Genomic DNA, 20,474 nt, shown 5'->3' with positions numbered 1-20,474 from the left:
AACTGCCATGGCTCGGCCAAGACCAGCTCGGTTACTGGGATCCCGTGCTTCCCCACGGTCCCTCGCCCTGCGGCGTCAGGGACACCAGGCAGCCCAGCTGCCCTCCGTGCTTCACCCTGGATCAGACCCTGCCCCGCTCTGTGCTCCCCTCCCGCTTGCAGCCCAGGTCACACTCTGCTTTGTGAAGTGTGTGCCCCATCTGACACTCAGGACTCTTAAGTGTGTGCAGAGCCAAGCTTGGGCTTTCCAGGTGGCACAGTGATAAAGCATCCACCCACGAATCCAGGAGGTGTAAGAGACACAGGTTCGATCCCTGGGTTGGCAAGATCCCCTGGAGGAGGGCATGACAACCCTCTCCAGTATTCTTGCCTGGAGAATCCCATGACAGTGCAGCCTGGTGGGCTACAGTCCATGGGGTCGCAAGAACCTGAACAGCACTGAGCAACAAGAGACAGGTTTATTCTAGGCAAGTCTTGCAGGATGGAGCACCTACTGTGTACAGCACTTACTGTTTTGCCCTCACCTGCACTAACAGGTGGCCTATTGCCCCGGGAGGGTCTGGTTCATCCCCCTGGGGCACTGCAGGACGGTAGGGGTGGATCGGGGGTGGACTGCAGTCCAGAGCTTCCTGCCCCCAGGACAGCGGGATGCCCCACCCCTGCCTGGTCCTTGCCTGCGGCTCAGGGCCCAGAGGGATAAACCGTAAATTGAGAGACGGATGGCGTAGGATGGTCACCCCAGGACTGCGACGTGGCCAGTGCTGTGTGGGGCAGGACTCGGCCATAATCACTGCCTCGCGCCCAGCACCGAGTTCACACTCCCCTCCCCCTGCTCCGTGTCCACTCTCCCCTCCCCGCCTGCTCCGAGTCCACGCTCCCCTACTCCCCCTGCTCCATGCCCACGCTCTCCTCCTCCCCCTGCTCCACGTCCACTCTCCCCTCCCCTTGCTCCACGTCTACACTCCCCTCCCCCTGCTCCGCGTCCACTCTCCCCTCCCCCTGCTCCGCGTTGACTCTCCCCTCCCCCTGCTCCTCGTCGACTCTCCCCTCCCCCTGCTCCTCATCTACACTCCCCTCCCCCTGCTCCTCGTCCACACTCCCCTCCCCCTGCTCCGTGTGCACAATCTCCTGCTTCCTCGCCTTCTCCCTCAGCCTCTCTGTGACTCTGTTTTTCCTCCACATCGCCCAACTCAGCTGAACTCCCTCTGTTAAGCCCTCTGTGGGGAGTCTTGCTGCTCTGTTGAAACTCTGGTTCAGAAAGGCGACTTTAAAGCCAGCTCAGAGGCCCCGTCCATCGTCTTTGGACCGGCGCCTGTCTGCTCTGGGGTTGACTCTCCCAGCTCACCTGTCTGTGCTGACAACGAACCGCCTCCTCCCCATCTGCTCGCAGGAGTGTGCATTTGAAATAGCTGCTCTTTTCTTCCCTGACATTCACTTCCTCTTGTCTAAACATATGGGTTCTCATGGTTCACAGATGCAAAGCCCACCAGAGGTCAGGTTACATGGCCCAGAAGAATCCGAAAGGTGGGAATTGAAAGTGATGACCGAAGGGAGGATCCCTGAACCCAGAGAACAGCTGGGTTGGGACAGTGGTCAGCAGTTAAGAGTGACTTTGCTAGAGTTTCCTCTGGTGGACAGAGTCAGTGGTTTCCGGCCAGTGGAAAGAGGATTTTCGTGGTGAGGGTGTGGGGGTTCCATGTTTCTTTGGGTTCATCGCCCTCTGTCGGGGTGGCTTGTCCCTTTTCCTCTTTTGTACATAAGGAGTTAACATGACCTTTGGAAATGACCCACCTTCCTTTTCCCCCAGTCGGCATCTTTTACTTTAATCACCGTGTCTAAACCCCCAGTTAAGATCACCATGGCCATTTGCATTCGACCCAAGTCAGTGGCAGCGGGACCACTGCCATCTGACACCTGGGCGGGGGTCTGTGAGAACTTGGGGAGGGTTCCAGGCCTGGTTCTAGATGGGATCTGCTGGTTATTCTGCAAACCAGGCAGTTACCTACGTCATGAGGTAAGTTTTCCTGAGCTGTCACTCATGACCCTAAATGCTGTTAGTGAAACACCTTCTGTTTCATTCTCGGCTTCCTGTTCCTTTTCTTGCATTTCTCTTAGGAAAGAGTCTTTTGCGGTCTTTGCTTATTTCTCATCTTTCCGAGACATCAGGTTACTTCCTGGGCCTGTTCCTGGACAGGCAGCTGCTGTCCCTTTAGGTTGGGGACTTGTGCTTTGGAGGATGGTAAGCCTTGGAGACTTGTGATGAGATCATCCCTGGCACAGGCAGCGAGGGCTCTTATGGACGCCCATTTTCTCAGAAAATCTAAGGTTCCCATGAGACTTCCTCAGGTGTCAGGGCTGCAGTTGTAAGCCCTCGATCTCCTGGGTGAGCGCACGGTTGTCCATATCTCCAGCCACTCTTCCTCCCCAGATCATCCCTGTTGTATCAATCTCTCAAGCATAGTCTCCGGTTGAATTAGGCAGCTCCTTGAGGTCAGAGCCGTCCACAGTTGTGTTTGGTAACCCAGAGGGCCTTCCTGGTGGAGGGGCTGTTATTCCATCTCACTCCTTCATTCTTAAGGATGTGTCGTTAGCTGAGTGCTAAGAAAAGTTGTGAGGTTAACGGATAAATTGAAGGTCAGAATGCAGCATTAGCCAAATGCGATTTTCACCACAAAAACTCCAGGAAATATTAACTAATTAATATTCCCATATAAGTCATCAGTGTCATCAGGCCCCATATCACCAAGTGGCAGCACCCAGGACCCGAGACGGCCAGCCTTTCCCAACGACAGGACAGCACAGGCTGTGATCTGGTGACAGCAGGGCTCTGAGTTTGAAATCTGTTCCATTTCAGAATCCTAAAAGCATGTCCTCAACTTGACTTGGCCACCAGGAAACACAGACAGGAATCCTAAGGGCACATTGGCTGTGACGTGGATCGGGGTGATCCTTCGCATCTGTCACAGATGGTCTCCGTCTTTGCCTGAGGACACTCTGCCCTGAGTGGCGAGATCAGGAGCACTGACTAACCCGGGGCTAAACCCGGAGGCCCGCAGCCAGGGGTGAATGGGAACCTGGGGTGTGGGGCAGGGATGGAGCCTGCCCAGCGGGCAGCTGGTTCCGGGGCAGCAGGGGGATGAGCAGCTGACTTTCCCTGCAGGCTGATCCCTGTGAGACAGGTGTGGTCACCACTGCACCACGGAAGCCGTGGGCTGTCTCCTCCTCTGTGAGGTCCTGGCAGGTCGTCGATCCCTGTCCCCTTAGTGCAGAGGGTTTGGCTGGCCCCGCCCTGGAGAAAATAGTGGACTTTGCGCCACGTCCGCAGGTCCAGCTGGCTGTTGGTTTTGCGGTATTTCTGATCCACCTGGCTTGGCGGTGAAGTAGCACGAGCAGCAGGAGAATGTGTGTGGGAGGCTCTGCCTGGAGGGACAGTCTGGGCAGCGTTCATCGTGCAGGATGTATTGTGACGGCATCTCAGTTGTGCATCTAAACTGGGCTATGCTCTGTGACTGTTTAAAGAAGTAAGAGCCCCAGTCCATGTGCTAACTGTCGGTGTATTAATCTGTTAATCCTCCTGGGCGGCCGTGTACTTACGCCCTCGGTGCCCAGGGAGGCCCTGGCTCCCCGGTGCGCCTTGCAGCCCAGCCCGTAATCTGTGCACTGGTCACGACTGCACACCTCCCTGTCCACCTCCTCATTTTGATGATTCGAGGATGATTCACCTCTGTGTGGCCGGTGAAGGTTTCTGAGTCTTCTGAGGCGGGGTTTGGCTTTTCTGCTGTTCAGAGCCCCCATGCAGCTTCAGGGAGGTGGTCCCTGCACTTTCCTGAAAGGGAGCAGGCGGGGGTGGGGGACAGTCCAGGGGAGACCCAGTTTTCCTCCCATTTTGTTCAGCATCACGTCATCAACAGCACAATATTCACAGGACGGGCTTGTATGCGCACGTGTTTTCTTTAAAACAACTGAAACCAAGAAAGAGTTGATGTGAGCAAATACACAGATGGCTGATCCTTGGTGGCCCAGTGGGCCGTTTATAAGTGATTTGCTGAGTTGGAGAGTCTGTGCTGACAAAATAAGAGAACGATGGAAGTGAAAAAGAGTCACTTGGGTGTTAAGAAAGCCTCTGGGTGTGGGTTCACATGCTTCCTGTGTGGTCACCGTGCGGGGCCGTGACCGGCCACCCCCGGCATCCCCCGCCTGAGCTGGGAAGAGGACTTTGTCTCTGATGGCAAAGCCATTAACAAAAAAATCTCAGGAGGAAAAGTCAGAGTTGGATGACAGCTTGTTGGATTTTATGGTCTAAGGCTCTAAAGTCTGGGAAAATGGGTTCCTCGACCAGCCCAGAAATTAGACTCCTCCTGGGCCCCTGTGCTGAGCCTCCACTGGACTCCAGCCCTGTCCTCCCTGGGCTCTTGTTCAGACCTGTGTTATTGCTCTGGTCCAGCAAGAAAACAGCTCATGAATTCCAGAATCCAACATTTCTGACTTAGAGGAGAAACGTGAGCAGGGACTCTTTAAGATGAGAATGAGCTGAAATGAGCTCCATAGAACCTTATTGCCTGAAACACTTGAAAAGAAGGGAAATCTAGACCTGGTGGCAGGTTCTGTCCCTGGGAATCCCGGTGAGCCCAGCTGTCCTTCATGCAGCTTTAATTGTCCATTGTTGGTGACAGCCCAGAATCAGACCCAGAAACTCAAGGGGTTCAAGATTGACTTGAAAGCACCAGGGTCCTTCCTGCCTCCTGCTGGTGCAGCTAACAGAGACCCCAGGGGAAGGCCAGGCACCTGTCCAAACAGCTGTAGCATCTGAGAGAAAAGTATTCACAGTTAGTGCATAAGTTAGACGTTCTTGACTGCAAAGGAGTGATGGTTTCCAATACGTCACACAGAGAGTTAGACACGACTGAGCGACTGAGCAACTGACCATAAATGTATGCGGAATGGGGGTGGCGACAGGTCCTGATGTGGCTTCTGAGATGGTTTCAGTCCCTCTCAAGCTGAGTCCACAGACTGTATCTTCTGGACACTGACCTGTCCCCTTCATGAGTCACCACACCTTCCTCCCCAACTTACCCACTCTTTTTCTCACTAACATCTGCGTTGTTGGGACTTCTGTTTTGTCACTGTGGCTACCATGTCAGTGAAGAAGCGTTTTAAATTTTGGTAAGAATGAATAAACTGAGGGTGAAACTTGTCCACCAACACCAGCCATTTCCACGGTCTCTCTCATGGAGCCAAAGAGAGCCGTGTGGACACTGAGTTTACCTTGACAGGAGGCTTCAGAAATGAGCTCGGAAATTGGGATGATTTTAATGCAGCTGCCCTGTCATTTTTCTGTTGTTAAAAATGTATTTTTTTCCTCCTTTTCCCTCATCTTGCCAGGTAGTTATGATAAGCTTCTTCAGTGTGATTTTGGTGGGATTGGAGAGCCAGACCCGCTCTGCACTGTAAACTCAGTTAATGAGTCGCAAACTTTCCCTGGCTTTGCCACCTTTGCGCTCAGGCAGGACTCAGCTCCCATTCACGGGGTTGAAAGCAGCCGGGCTTCTTCCAAGTTCATGGGAACCAGCTTAGGATGGACCTGCCGCGAGGCCCCGTGTGGGCGAGAGAGGAGGAGTACGGACTTCAGGAACGTGTTCTAGGAATAGACGGACGTTCTTGCTTGGAGACGATGCTGACGGGGGTGGGGGGGCACGTTTCCGTGGAGACGCCAAGGTTGCCGAATGCCCCCCGGAGGGCCCTGTGCGCCGGGACGCTGATGGAAGGCAGCCGAGCCGGGCGTGCGCTCCAGACCGCGTGGGTCTCCGCTCAGGCGGGGCGGCGTCTGGCTGCTGTGGCCTCAGAAAGACGGCCGCCCCATCAGGTGGATGGTGTCCATCGTGTGCGCACAGCTTGGGGAGTGGTCCTTCCTGAGAGCGGGGATCCGGGGCCTCTGCTGGGCGTCCCCAGGCAAGCTGAGGCCGTGACAAGCTATGCCGAGTCCCCAGGAACGGCCCACGCCGCCTCCCGGGCCCCACCCCGCAGATCGGCCCCCTCCCTCGCTTCTGCCTCACCGGCTCCGAGCTGGCGAGGCTCTCCTGCCAAGTGCGGTGGCGTTGCCAGGGCTCTCATTATAGAAACACAAATGGCTCGAGGCGGATTCGCTGCCAGTGAACCGGGAGGTTGAGAACCGAGCACTTGGGTCACAAACACGCATTAAAATGCGGAGATGCGTGCGTTCCTGCAGCTGCGAACCTCCTGAAGTGCGAGCAGATGGGGAAGCTGGCATCCGGCTCGCCGCGCCCCGCCGTGACCCGTGAGACCAGCGTTTCCTGAAACCATACGGGGGCAGCCAGCTGCCGGGCCTGGCCGCCGCTGGGCAGGTTTTAGGTCAAGGACCACACGATTTGTTAAAGCGGAATCAGTCCGGAATCCAAGGGCTTTAAAAATGAACTTCAATCCAGGTGCTACCGTGAAGCTCTGTATGTTATTTGGTTTCCTGGGAGTAAACTAGGTAAAGAGAGATGCCCTGGACGTGATTTGTTGATGCAAAGTAACCAGGTTCATCTGTCATTTCCTAACAAATATAATGCTTTTATTAATATCCAAAAGGGAATAAGTGAATAACTGCAGCCCTGGGGTGTAGATCAAAATGCAGTTTTATGGCCAAGGGGCCCTGGAAGTGGGTATTCACAAAGATTCAGGAGCCAAAACAGTCAACTGCAAATCAAATTTCCAAGGTTTCTTTCAGAAAGTAAGAATCTACATAACATTTTGGCTATGAAATATTTTAATATATGGACTTTATAATGAATTCTGTAAATAATTGAGTTTATTCCAGTCTGTGTAAGAACTGAATATATTACATTTTAACTGCAGGATGACTGGAGTTAAAAGTGTATCTGTAAGAGAGCTGCTCTGTGAAGCCACTGTCCTTGCCTACAAAGCACACAGATGGCGCTCATCCTCACAGAGCCCGTTCCTGCCTGCCTTCTGGGCCCTGCGGGCGCTCTTTCCTGCAGCTTTCCCGCCAGACTGCAGGCCTGACTCGGAGTCATAGCGCCCAGCCCTGGGTGTCAGCGGGCAGCTGTGGGGTGGACATGAGCGGGGTTTCAGGGGCTAAGGGTGGGCAGGGGCAGGACAGTGTCTGTCACACAAGGAGAGAGGACGCAGAGGCTGGGACCCCCTCAGTGGCCCCTCAAGTCCCCTCCCCGAGCAGGCTAGCTTCAGTGACACAAGTGAAGTCGCTCAGTCGTGTCCGACTCTTTGCGACCCCATGGACTATAGCCCACCAGGATCCTCCACCCACGGGATTCTCTAGGCAAGAGTACTGGAGTGGGTTGCCATTTCCTTCTCCAGGGGATCTTCCCGACCCAGGGATCGAACCCAGGTCTCCCGCATTGTAAGCGGACACTTTACTGTCTGAGCCACCAGGGAAGTCAGTGACACAGCAACTGTGAAAATACTACCTTTTACATTGTATCTTTTTTTTCCCCTTTTCTTTTTTTAATTGAAGTACAGTTGATTTATAATGTTAATTTCAGGTGTACATTAAGTGATTTAGTTACACACACACACACATCATTACTTTTCAGATTCTTTTCCATTATCATTTATTATGAGATATTGAATATCGTTCCCTGTGCTGTACAGTAGGTCCTTGCTGTTAAACAATGCCTTTTGAAAGCAATTTTAGTCGTCGGGCAAACCCATGCTGAGGCAGGTCCAGCCACACAGTGCCCTTCAGGGTCCCCAGCACGCCCAGAACGGGGCTGGTGGAGAGCCCAGGCCATCCTCCCGCACCGTGATCATGGGGTGAAGCCCTCTGCATAGTGGCGTCCACAGGGACCCCGTCCCTCTGGGCGTGGATAGTGCCCAGGCACGGAGACGGAGCTCAGGAAGACTGACTGAGCCCATGTGCCCTTCAGTAGGAGTGACTTTAACACTCTGTTTTCTGAGCCCAGATTTTGATGCAGGAAAAGAAGCATCTTTAACGAGCAACCCGGAAAGGAGAATGGATAGGTGACCCCCAGGAAAGATGGTGAAAGTAACAATGCTGAGGACACATGCTGTCCCCATCACCTTCCCAAGACGGATCCTATACCCTCCCCTATGCCCGTAGGGGCTGCAGTGGTTCTTTCCCACATGGAACAGGAAAGGAGACGAACTTGGGAGCCAGCCCATCTAATTCCAATAAAGAAGAAAACAGATGTTGGCTCTACTGGAGTCTGTGGAACACCAAGTACTTCTATCATCTCTTTTGTATTTATAAAGCACATGCAGGATGGCTGAAGAAAATCTGGAAAGTACAAAAAGTTTAAAGAGGAAAACAAAATGTGGCTGTAATTCCTCCAGCTGGAGGCAGTCGCTCTTGGCATCCTGGTAAATGGCCCCCGGTCTGTCTTTTTTTCTTCCAAGCAGACGAGAATCATAAAACACTCAAGAGTTGGCTCTTGGCTATCTCTATGTAGCATTGCATCGGGGATTTCTGAAATGGCTAAAAGCTCTCTAACATTCCATGCTGTGATTGTTCCGTAATTTATTTAACCATTCTGCTTTAATTGAATATTTGAAAAAGCAAGGCTTGCCAGTTTTTTTAAAGGGGAAAAAATGGAGCATCACTACTTTACCCTTGAGTCATCTGTACAAAATCCAGGAAGAGACACTGGATCGCTGGGTCACTGGCGCTCTCATTAACCCTGGCTCCTTAAAGCCCTTACACTTGGGTGAACATCGACCCTCTGGAAGGAACCAGGAGATGTGGGGAAATTCATCAAGTGTAGAAAATTGAGGTGATATATCAAATAAAGAATTTAGAGTGCTTAAACATTAACACTGTGGCCTTTCATAATGTTAGAGTGCCTGAAAAACTCCTCTCCAGAAAGCAGGAGATATCACAGAGAGGTGGAGGAGGGTTTTCCTCTTCACCCAAAACCTCCCAGAGTGAGTGTTCACATTCTTCTCAAAGCCCCCAGGGCACTGATTTAACAAATAAAGATAGAGGATGCCCTGGTGAGTTTGAATTTCAGACACATAACAGATTCTGTTGAGATCTACTGCAAAGTTATTGTTTTGTTTGCTGAAATTCAGAGTGTGTGGATGTCCTTGGCTGCCCCACCCAGGGACCTCTGACACACCAATGGGAACCTCCCATCAGAGACAAAGAAGGCATGTGGTTTCTGCACTCACGCCCAACTCTGAGGCAGTTACCAAGCCCAGGGACAGGCAGGGACGGCTCAGTGTGCAGGGCAGCATTTTCTAATCTTTGTAAACTGCTCACATTTTACAACTGTCTTTAAAACTATTTTTCCAGTTTAAACATGGTGAACATGTCTTCAAGCAAACTTAGGTGTAAAACCATATTAAATACAGATGATGATACAGAGGGCTTCCCTGGTGGCTCAGAGGTTAAAGCATCTGCCTCCAATGCGGGAGACCTGGGTTCAATCCCTGGATCAGGAAGATCCCCTGGAGAAGGAAACAGTAACCCACTCCAGTATTCTTGCCTGGAGAATCTCATGGACAGAGAAGCCTGGTAGGCTACAGTCCACAGGGTCGCAAAGTGTCGGACACGACTGAGCGACGGAATGGAAACGGATGATACAAAGGATTTGACAGTACATTCATTTGGAATTTAGATTTCAATCATATTATATAAAATATAATTAATGTCACTTTTGCAGTGAGTTATGTTCAAATTTAAGAACAGACATAAGTTTCACCCTGAAGCTTTCTCTTTTACCTAAGAAAGTCTTCTTTTTACTTGAGCATTTTTTTTGTCTTAGTTTTCTGAATCCAGAGAAATTCAAAGTAAAGTGCGTGTGCCCTCAGTCATCTGTGAATTCCTGTGGAAGATGATTTTGTGATTTGTTTGAATGCATGATGAGGGCCTGGAAGCCTTCTAACCAGGGAAGCAACTCCCCAGTGGTGACCGGGGGTGTGAACCCCGACATCCCCAAAGGGGTTCCTGCCTTGGGAGACCCCCTGTCCTTGCCCATGTCCCTGGGGCTGCGTCTCGTGACCTGAGTTTGCTCTCACCTGATTTAAGTGGCATTTAACTCTGAGTGAAATTTCTGCAGACTTCAGGACAGCATCTTCTGATACTTGATCCTTGGTCCAAAGTAAAATTATGAGCATTTTTGTGGGTTTCAAAGAGAAGCCATCCGTAGCAGTCCTGCTGGGCCGGATGCGGGCGCAGCTGTGACTGGAGCGGAGGAGGAGGGACGGGGAGCTCATCAGTGTCATTGTCCTAGCGAGCGAAGATGGTCCCGAATCTGTGCGGCTGCAGCCCTCTCATTAGATGGGCGACTGAGATGAAGACTGGAGTGTGCTTTCTGCAGAAGCAGACTTTACAGAGGGTGGAGAATCTAGAGATCGGGCAGGCTTTGTGGGTGCTCCTTCAGCGAGCTGAGCTCACCCAGCATCTCCTGATGCGTCCAGAGGTAGCCGCCACCTGTCACGCCTGGAGACATGGTCACGCCCCCCGAGGTCATCACCCTGACTCCGCCGCTCCATGTCCATCAGGAGGATGTGCAGTCAGGAGACATTTCCACCAGCAGAACCTTTGTTCTGACCCCACTCTCCCCCATCTTTATCTTTAAATAGACAGACAGTAGGGAGGGGTTCCGGAGGGGCCGAGAAGTCCTCGCTGACCTTGTGGCCTCATGTGGCTCAGCAGAGATGCAGCTGTGCGGGAGGTCAGCAGGTGTCCTCTGGGGAAAAGTGCACAGCCTGAGAGCCGTGAATTCAGGGTCATTACCAAGGACTGTGGCCAGGGCACAGCCTCCCGCTAGCTTGAGGAACCACTTCCAGGAGCTGGGGGTCTGGCCAGCATATGTGCAACCCTGGCAAAGGGTCAGTGTGGCCAAGCCCACACCGGGTGGAAGCTCTCCTGGTTACAGGAGCGGATGTCTTAGTTGATGGTTTTAGTGCTTTTCTAAGAAGGGGCAAGGCAAGAATTTGGGTTTTAAAGTCTCCTATCAATAACCTCAGATATGCAGACGACACCACCCTTATGGCAGAAAGTGAAGAGGAACTAAAAAACCTCTTGATGAACGTGAAGGAGGAGAGTGAAAACGTTGGCTTAAAGCTCAGTATTCAGAAAACAAAGATCATGACATCTGGTCTCATCACTTCATGGGAAATAGATGGGGAAACAGTGGAAACAGTGGCTGACTTTATTTTTCTAGGCTCCAAAATCACTGCAGATGCTGATTGCAGCCATGAAATTAAAAGACGCTTACTCCTTGGAAGGAAAGTTATGACCAACCTAGACAGCATATTAAAAAGCAGAGACATTACTTTGCCAACAAAGGTCCATCTAGTCAAGGCTATGGTTTTCCTAATAGTCATGTATGGATGTGAGAGTTGGACTGTGAAGAAAGCTGAGTGCTGAAGAATTGATGCTTTTGAACTGTGGTGTTGGAGAAGACTCTTGAGAGTCCCTTGGACTGCGAGGAGATCCAACCAGTCCATCCTAAAGGAGATCAGTCCTAGGTGTTCATTGGAAAGATTGATGTTGAAGCTGAAACTCCAATACTTTGGCCACCTCATGCGAAGAGTTGATTCATTGGAAAAGACCCTAATGCTGGGAAGGATTGGGTCAGGAGGAGAAGGGGATGACAGAGGATGAGATGGCTGGATGATATCACCAACTCAATGGACATGGGTTTGGGTAGACTCCGGGAGTTGGTGATGGACAGGAAGGCCTGGTGTGCTGCAGTTCATGGGGTCGCAATGAATTGGACATGACTGAGCAACTTCACTTTCACTTTTCACTTTCACACATTGGAGAAGGAAATGGCAACCCACTCCAGTGTTCTTGCCTGGAGAATCCCAGGGACAGGGGAGCCTGGTGGGCTTCCATCTGTGGGGTCACAGAGTCGGACATGACTGAAGTGACTTAGCAGCAGCAGAGCAACTGAACTAAACTGAAAAATATCTATCTGTCTGAAGGCCTGTTAATGAGTTTTCCTGGAGTACAGAGCACCTCCTCCCCGAACTCCTTTCAGGGGGTACTGAAGGTCATCAACTGCAAGGGCTTGCGGCTCAGTCCTTGTAGAGCCTGATGGCCAGTGACCTTGTGTAACTGGCAGAGGATCTAAGCCGGACCAGGGGTGTGAATGAACTCAAAGTATGCGGGTGGACCAGGTGGATCAGGCGAAGCGAAGCAAGGATGAGTGGGTGGAGCACAGGTGGGCTGAGCTGGATGGAGCCCTGGGCTTGGCTGAAGAGGGGCCCCTCCCCCATGGAGGACCAAGGTCGCAGCCAGACTTGGGCGGGTGTGATGAGGGTCTGGGGTCCCCAGTCAGACTTGGAACCTGAATTTAATCGCGAAGCTTCAAGTGCTGCTACCCTCTGCTCAGGTGCCGTGTCGTCCTAGCCACAATGGGAGGCCATCATGGCTCTCCCCGGCATGTCCTAGGGTGGGGGGGATGTGTCACAGCTGCTCTTGGGTTCTGCCGGGGAGCTCTGAGGGCAGCAGGAGAAGGGGGAGCAGACACCCCACAACACCGCCTCTTATCCCGGGGCTCCCAGACTGTGACCACAGCATCCTTCCTCATCCTGGTAATTCTGTGCAGACTTCATTTGAAAATACCCCTCAGACCTTTGAGGTCCCTGCAGGGACTGTGGGGGAGTCACACTGCAGTCGGGGCGGTGGCTTGGTAACTCCGCCTGCCGGGAAGCACAGCGTCCCAGCGGTCCTGGGCCGTCCTGACCTCCCGAGACTGGAAGGACGGCCGCGCCTCACAGTCACGTCCTGGGATCACACCCGGGTGGGTGGTGGTGACTGGTGGCCGCACACAGGATGGGGGGCGTCCATGCTGGACGCCTGGCGGCGGCAGGGACACCACCACATGCGCGGAGCTCGGGCTAGGAGCCAGGCCGGGAGCGGCCATTCTCCCATCCCCATGTCTCCGGTGACGCCACCCCCTCACTGGTCCTTGGTCCTCACTGCAGCGCTGATGCCCTGACACCTGCAGCACGCGTGTAAGGCCTGACCCCTGACCCCTCAGGAGGGCCGCCAGAGGGAGGGCCGCCAGAGGGAGGGCCCGGGCCCACCCTGTGCTCTGCCTGCCCTCTCCCTATGCCCCGCCCCGCCCCGTCCTGTGCCCCGCCCCGCCCCACCCCGCCCCGTTCCTTGCCCCGCCCTGTGCCCCGCCCCGCCCCGTTCCTTGCCCCGCCCCGCCCCTCCCTGTGCTGCCCCGCCCTGTGCCCCGCCCCGCCCTGTGCTGCCCCGTTCCTTGCCCCGCCCCGTCCTGTGCCCCGCCCCGCCCCACCCCGCCCTGTTCCTTGCCCCGCCCCGTCCTGTGCTGCCCCGCCCCGCCCTGTGCCGCACTGGCGACCTCTGCTAGGTCACCTCGGACCGTCTAGTCCCGCTGTGGACACCCTGACTGGCCCTCAGGCGGCCCCACGCGCAAGGGCTGCACGGTGCCCAAGTCAGGGCTTTGGGCTGGCCTGAGTGTCGAGAATGCGGGGCATGAGCTGAGGGGACAAAGCCAGCGGTGAGGCAGGGCTGGAGCTGCTGGTGATGGCAGCGCGGCTCTGAGGGAAGTCCACTTGGCCAGGACGTAGAGCCAGAAGCAGAGGCATCGAAGGTGTTTGCCCTCGGCCTGCGCTCTGCGTGTGCGGCTGGAGGGTTTTCCCGAGCCTCCCTTCCTCGTGACTGGAGCAGGAACGAGCCACTGGTCACATCCGCCTCACGACCCAGGGCTGACCTTTGCACACCGTGGGTCGTTCCTCGTCCTCCGATGATGAGACCTACCTGCCCTGGTGGGAGGCCGCGGGTGGGTGATACATGCTGGGCTCTGTCTGTCCGTCCACATCCGCTGGGCGTTTTGTCATTGTGTGATGTCAGCTCATAGTTCAAGTTCATACTGTAAAAACTCGTCCCTTTGTTTCTGTGCTTGTGTGTGTTTAAGGAGAACAAATGGGATATGAATCTAAGGCTCCTTGTTTCAGTTTATTCTCCTTTATTCTGTTTCCCACCTCATGTAGACAGTTTTCAAGTTAATAACACTGACCACGGTGAACATGGTCTCCATGGCAACTGTATTTAATTAGCACTCCACATCCTATTGCATTATGCTTCTAAACAAATGAAACGTGGCATCTTCAGTTTCATATTATCCTTAATGCGGTCACCTGACCAGCCAGCTTTGTCATTGATGGCTAATATATTAGCAAGAAAACAGGACTTCAGAGGTACAGAAAGTCCTCCTAGGCATTACAAATGGGGCATACTGAATTATGTGAAGTATTTCAAATTAGCTCTCTTGCAAAGTACTTACCCCAATCCAGACAGACATTTATGAGACATGTAGAAACGTATAAGGCTTGTACTTTAAAAGCAGCACCTGGGAGACCCCATAAGATGAAAGACCACCATGATTAACCCGAGATGTGACCACAGCTGTGAGTACCTTTCACAGCCAGACCTCCCACCTTCTCCCCTAGCATCCTATATACTCACTGCAAGTGGACGCTGCCTGTTTGCTGGTTTGGAGGTGGTGAAAATGTCAGTGAGGTGATCACAGTGTCCTAAAACGAAGCCTCCTATGACTGTAATGTGTAACTGTATTCGGGATTGATAGAAGGATGTAATTACCAGGATGTTGGACACCTGCATGAATGCAGGTCTGAATATGTAATTCTATTTAGAGTCATATTTGTAGAAATACGGGCCCAAATGACGGTACATATATGAACCTTACCTGCAGCACCCCATCTCCAGCTGTCTGCACCCACTCCCCTGGCGTGGGGGAGATGTCCCTGGGCTGCCCAGCAGCTCACAGGGAGCCCAGAGCAGCCCTCATACAGAGGCACCCAGCTCACTGAATGAGCCCAGTTCAGATGGCCACTGGCGTCCCGGTCCAGCTCCCTGGGTCCAGCTGTACAAACAGCCAGACCTTTCAGCTCTTTGGCTTCGTTGTCCATCTGGAAAGGGAGGGCCAGGGATTAATGACCCCCGAGGCCTTGTACACCATGTCCTGCTAAGATGCAGTGTCCATTTCTACACTGACCACAGAGCTGACAATGGAAAATCAATGCCAGGACCTGGGATTTTCTCCCAACAGAAGGAAATGAGATATGGACAAAAGTGACCTAAGATGAACTAGTATTCACAAGAGAACAGTGATTGCAGGCATCTAGTTTGGCGGAATAGGCCGTGCGTAGTACAGGCCTCCAAACGACAGAGGGGCCTCCTCAGGGCCATGAGGGGCTCACCGGGGCTCACCAGCCCACGTGGGCCGAGCAGCTGGGTTTGCAGAATCCCGTCCACAGAGAATCTGCAGGAAGCTGGGGCACAGCCAAGACTCCTTGCATGGCCCCCAGAGCAGGCACCTCCATGAGGCAGATGCGCGCCTGCCGCCTTGGGGCTGTTGTCAGAAAAGCACCGTCTCCTGCGCTTTTGGCCCCCCGACACCAGCACGGGTCAGGGGCGTCTGCACGGGTGGGGAAGCATGTCCCGTGCTGAGAGTCTGCGGGGGCGTATTGTGGAGCTGCACTGAACCATAACTGTCTCTCTCTTTGCAGAGGAGGAGGGCGCAGACCTGGCCCAGCCGGGCATCAGCTTCCCGGGGCCAGCCGAGGACGACCCAGGTAGAGTACCCCACGCCGGGCGCTGCCCGGGGCGCCGGCACCCTGCCCACAAAGGGCTTCACGTGTACAGTTACCCTCAGGGCTCCTAGTCAGATGTGGTGAGATCTTTTCTAAATAGCAGTTTGTAAACACTGTGGGTGCTCTAGGTGAGAACACATTTACTCCAGATCATCACAGATGAATTATTAAATAGCTATTACTGTTAATTATTAAAGCCACAGTAACATAATTGAGACATGTCTACATGTGTAGAATGAGGCCCCTCTCCTTTCCTCCTCCTTCACTAAAACCGTCAGTCAATCTGAGGGAGGGAAAAGCTGTTTTATTTGCATTTTTTTCAGGTAACTGTTACTTGACATTAAACAGTTGAATTCTCCAGGCGAGGCCAGCTCCACTGTGGTTTGGATGCTGAGTGCAATTATGTGCTTGCTTCCAAATTACTGTCATACTCTATTTTCCCCAGTGCTCATTAAAATCACGTGCAAATTTTATCTTTATGTGCCGTGGACGCAGTGAAGCTGGAGCCAGACTCGGCCATCACTGTTTGACATGGAGTCGGGCTTACATAAAACGGGGCAAGTGCTCCTGCTGGAAACGAGGAGTGTTGGATAAATTCAGCATCAAATGGTTGAGCGGCATCCACATGAAACTTCGCTGAGAATACACGCCTCTCCGCGGCCCAGGGTGCCTGGCCAGCCACCTAATGAGGTTATTTACCCTAAGGACTTGCAGCTGCCTCCTCGGCTTCTCACACCCATCTGCCGTGGCTGCACTGAGGCCAGCTTCTGCGTCATAAGTTTGCTTTCTATTTAAATTTGAATTTTTCATAATTTGTATCGAATCTTTAGCCAGTGGTATGTTTCTCATTGATTGGCTTCAAGAATAGTATTGAAATCCCAGGAGTTCTTTCGTGTATAGCTGTGTTTTCTTTAAAAGGAAATTAGAACCAGAAAAAGTTTGCTTTTCAATGTCAAATTGTGAAACCAGGAGTAGTCCTAAAGGCATGACAGTATGTTACTGGCTATGATTGAACTAGAAATTGATTTCCAACTGGCCAGTTTAACCAATTCTCTATCGGGAAATCGGCCAATACAATTATTTATTATAAAAACTCCTTCTTAGAAGGAGTTCTGGCTGTGTTGTTGGAATGAATCCACATGCGATGGTTTTGGTTTCACTCTGTGAAGCTTCCGGATAAAAGGGTGACTCGTGGGCCGTCTGTCTCCTGAGACATTGATGGTAACTCACCTGTGTTTGTCCTGGGTCTGAGACGGCTCAGCATCACAACCATGTCTGTGGCACACGCCCTTTTCTTTGGCAGGACTTGGCGCCCCGAGGCTACGTCTCCATGTCCATGGCGGGGAGCCCTGGGGGCTGGTGCAGGGTCTGCATCCACCCAGGAGCTGACCCTCTGGGCGGGTGCACAGTGTGCAAGATGCTGTGTCCCCTGGGCCAGCCCAGCCCGAGCGCGGGGGGCCTGGCTGTCATTGTTGGGGAGAAGCCACCACACCATTAGGGACAGAAGGTGTTTAGTGGGCCGTCTCTGCAGTATTGATGTGAGGAGAGGGTTGGCGCCTCCAGTGAGCAGAATAGGTGTGCTTCGAAGGACTTAGGGAGAGACCAGCCAGGGGATGTGGTGACTTGGCCACAGAGTCATTCTGGGAATGTTGCCGCGTCCCCACGCGTGGTCACCACGGAGGCCCCATCAGCCACTGGGCGACACAGGAGAAGGCCTCGTGGCCGCCAGACCGGCTGTGGCTCCGGTCAGTGGTGTGCTCACAGGAGCGGGGCCCAGGGGTCTCAAGCAGCCCGCCCACCAAAACCCAAGAGCGCAACCCGCCTCTGTGGTCAGCATCACCTGGCAGCAGGTGGGCAGCGGTTCCCAGCAGGCTTGTTGTCTGTAAGCAGTCCCTAGTGACTCCATCTCGTGCCTCAGTCAGGGACACCATGTAGAGCATGTGCAAGCATCATTTACAGAAGGCTCCTGAAAGAACAGGGGGAGAGAACAGAGGGGAAAGGAAGGTGAGAAGGTCTGAGTTATGTTCCCAGTGCTGCTACAGTGAGTAACTGGGAGCAGACATCGTCATTTTAGACATTTTCCAAACTGAGTTTTCCAGTTTCCTCATCTCTAAATCAAGAGGGTGAAAATGGACAAGTTTTTAAAGGCTCTTCTGAGCCTCTGATTCTACCATGTTGCATTAAAATTTAAAACACTTCATAATGATGTGAACGCTGTTGCAGTGAAATGAGTCACCACCATTTACAAAACTCAGACATTCTACTGCCTGGTCGAGGTTTAAGGCGGAGAAACTCTGCCTCTGATCCCATTCAAGATACTGCTTGTTTTTCTTAACTGGCCTCAATTTCAAAAGCGCCAAGGAAAGGTGTGTGACATTCACTGAAAACCCTTAAATTTTCTTTAGAGACAGATGAGTGAAGTCATCTTTTTGGAGATGAGACCCACACTCCTTGCCTTTAGCCATTTCGGGGCTCAGATGTTCTCTCTGAAGGGTGTCGTGTGTGAAAAGTAACTTTATGATGGGCAAAATTGCCATGAAAGAGAGGAAGATAAAGAAGATTTCTATGAAATTAATCTAAAGTCAGTGATAAAAGTGCATTAATGCCACATATTCAAAGTGACTACAGAGGAAGAGAAAACCCACTTTTCCTAGAAGAAGCGTTTCGAGAGAAGACTCTCAGATGTAGTGAAATTAAATTGCCTGCCAGTGATTTTTGTCACATTGGCTCAGTTATAGGAGATGTGATTTCTAATAGTGGCTTTTCTTCATTCCCGTGAATGCTGTGTTTAAGTTGGTTGTGATGAGCTGGTGATTTATACGCATTTATGAGGACTGTTCTATTGAAACAAATTTTGCACCAGCAAGTCAATTACAAACTAAAATGAAATTAAAAGAAAAAAACAAAGAAAGATGGGCGAAATAATCGAAGAATGTTAGGCAGATATTATGTGAGACAAAACACAGAGAAAACGGACATACTGTGCACCTTTAAAAATATCTCAATATAAAATAATAGCTGCCAATACTTAAAGGCTTCTTCAGGATGGGTGCAGGTTGTGAACATATTTTCATAAAGGACATTGCATGGCATTGTTAAGGTCTGCACACCATGTAACTGCGTGGCTGTCTCATCGTATCTGACACATGACTCGTTTCAGAAGAACTACCCGTTTAGAACTCCTTTCCGTGTCCTTTTTTTATCGGCCCCTCATTGTACGTATAGAGGTGTAACTCTGCAACTTGAGCAGTGTCCACACTTAATTCCTTCAGGTATATTTCTAAATGTTTCTAGAAACAGTGGACACAGTGCCTCGCCACATTTGTGTCTGGATGGTGACATGGTATCCACTTACTGCATCCTTCCGTCCTGCCCCCTCAGAGCACCCCCCTTCCCCCTGTCCACTTCAGAGCCCCCTGAGGGGATCCCCGCACCCCGGAGAGTGTGACATCCCTCTGGGGTCCCTGTCATGAGCTGCAGAAAAGGAAAGGTCACATGCCAACTGGCAAGGGGACAGCCCAAAAGACGTATTTGGCAACTTCATGTTAAAACTTAAGTTTCTGCTCAAATCAAAATCAGTCTTAGAGTTACCACTACTTGTTTCTGTGGAAATCAGGAGACTGCATTTCTTCATCTGCACTCCTGGAGCGTGTGCCCAAGCTCTTCCCCAAGGATCAGTTTGTAACTTACACGGTTCCTCAGCCTGGATGCTGCAGGGTGAATTATGGCTCCTTCTCCTGGCCAATTCCCTTCTCGAACAGTAAATCTGTCGATTCATTCCTGCGTCTGAGACTGTGTGTGGCTTTGTCTTACTCCATTTCAGCTGCTGTTAAAAAAAAAAAAGTGCCACAGACTGGGGGCTTGTAAAGAGCGGGCATTTATTTCTCCAGCTCTGGAGGCCAGAGGTCAGGGCAGAGTGCAGGCAGAGGCGGTGTCAGTGAGGATCCGCTTGCTGGCTCACGGCGGGCTCTGCTCACTGTGTCCTCCCGTGGAGGCAGGGCTGGGGGCTCCCAGGGGTCTCTACTGTTAGGGCGCTGGTCCTCCCATCCCTGTGACCTCATCACCTCCCTAAGGTCCCCCCTCCTGACACCACGACCTTGCAGCTTGGGCTTCAACACATGGATCTGAGGGAACAGCAGACTTCCTTCTTCCACAGAACAGTCACTCGGGCTTTTCTGCCCTGAAGAGTGTGCCAGCACGCACAGCCGGTGGGATGCCTGACTCTGCAGCCCCCACGTGGCCAAGAAGGAGTCGGAAAGAAGCCAGCGCCTCCCCTCTGTGTGTACAAGACAAACGAACTCAGTCCTGCGGGGGGCACTGATGGCATTCATTGAAACACGGCAGACCTGGGACCAGAGAGCCTGCTGAGGAGGGCGGCTTCCGTCACCATCTCAGGGACAAGCCGGTTTCCAGACATGGAGGAACTGCAAGGCCGTTCCTGCCGCCAAACTCCTGAGAGCCGAGGGGCCCATGCCTTGGGACGGGACCCTTTCCAGGACTCAGGGGTGCAGACAGGGAGGGCTGCGTGGGCACCAGGTCACCCCTGAACTTGGAAGACGGGCCCCGGCTCCCTGACAGAGGTCTGGCTTCCTCAGAGTTATTGTAGAAATCGACCTCCATGGCTCCTAACCTCATTTGCAAACACCAAAAGCGGGGATTCCAAGACTCCTTTTTTATTTTAAGGATTTGCGTGTGTAAATAAGGGTTTGCCTCTTCAACTGCCTGTGACTTAGAAGCACACATCCATTCAGACCCGAGTCAGAAGTCCCCCGGACGCGTCTGTCTTGTCACGTGGACAGACGCTTAGGTAGAAACAGGGCGGCGATCTAATCTGTTTGGGGATCGCGCTTGTAAAGAATGGCCTCCGGATGAAGA

General features: G+C 52.4%; 1 protein-coding gene across 1 annotated transcript in view; it reads left to right on the top strand.

Moving 5' to 3' along the window:
- The window catches only part of DLGAP2 (DLG associated protein 2), a 690,510-nt gene that overhangs the window by 561,586 nt on the left and 108,450 nt on the right, over positions 1-20,474 (top strand). Inside the window, exon 5 of the mRNA XM_088832602.1 lies at positions 15,516-15,581. Within this exon, the coding sequence (XP_088688728.1) occupies positions 15,516-15,581 (66 nt within the window). The remainder of the gene's footprint in view (positions 1-15,515; positions 15,582-20,474) is intronic.

Source organism: Moschus berezovskii, chromosome 26, assembly GCF_049115385.1.
Source record: "Moschus berezovskii isolate FMDL1 chromosome 26, NW_MosBer_1.0, whole genome shotgun sequence".
Taxonomy (NCBI): domain Eukaryota; kingdom Metazoa; phylum Chordata; class Mammalia; order Artiodactyla; family Moschidae; genus Moschus; species Moschus berezovskii.
Note: the sequence above shows the minus strand (reverse complement) of the source record. Positions and strands in the feature narration are given on the sequence as shown.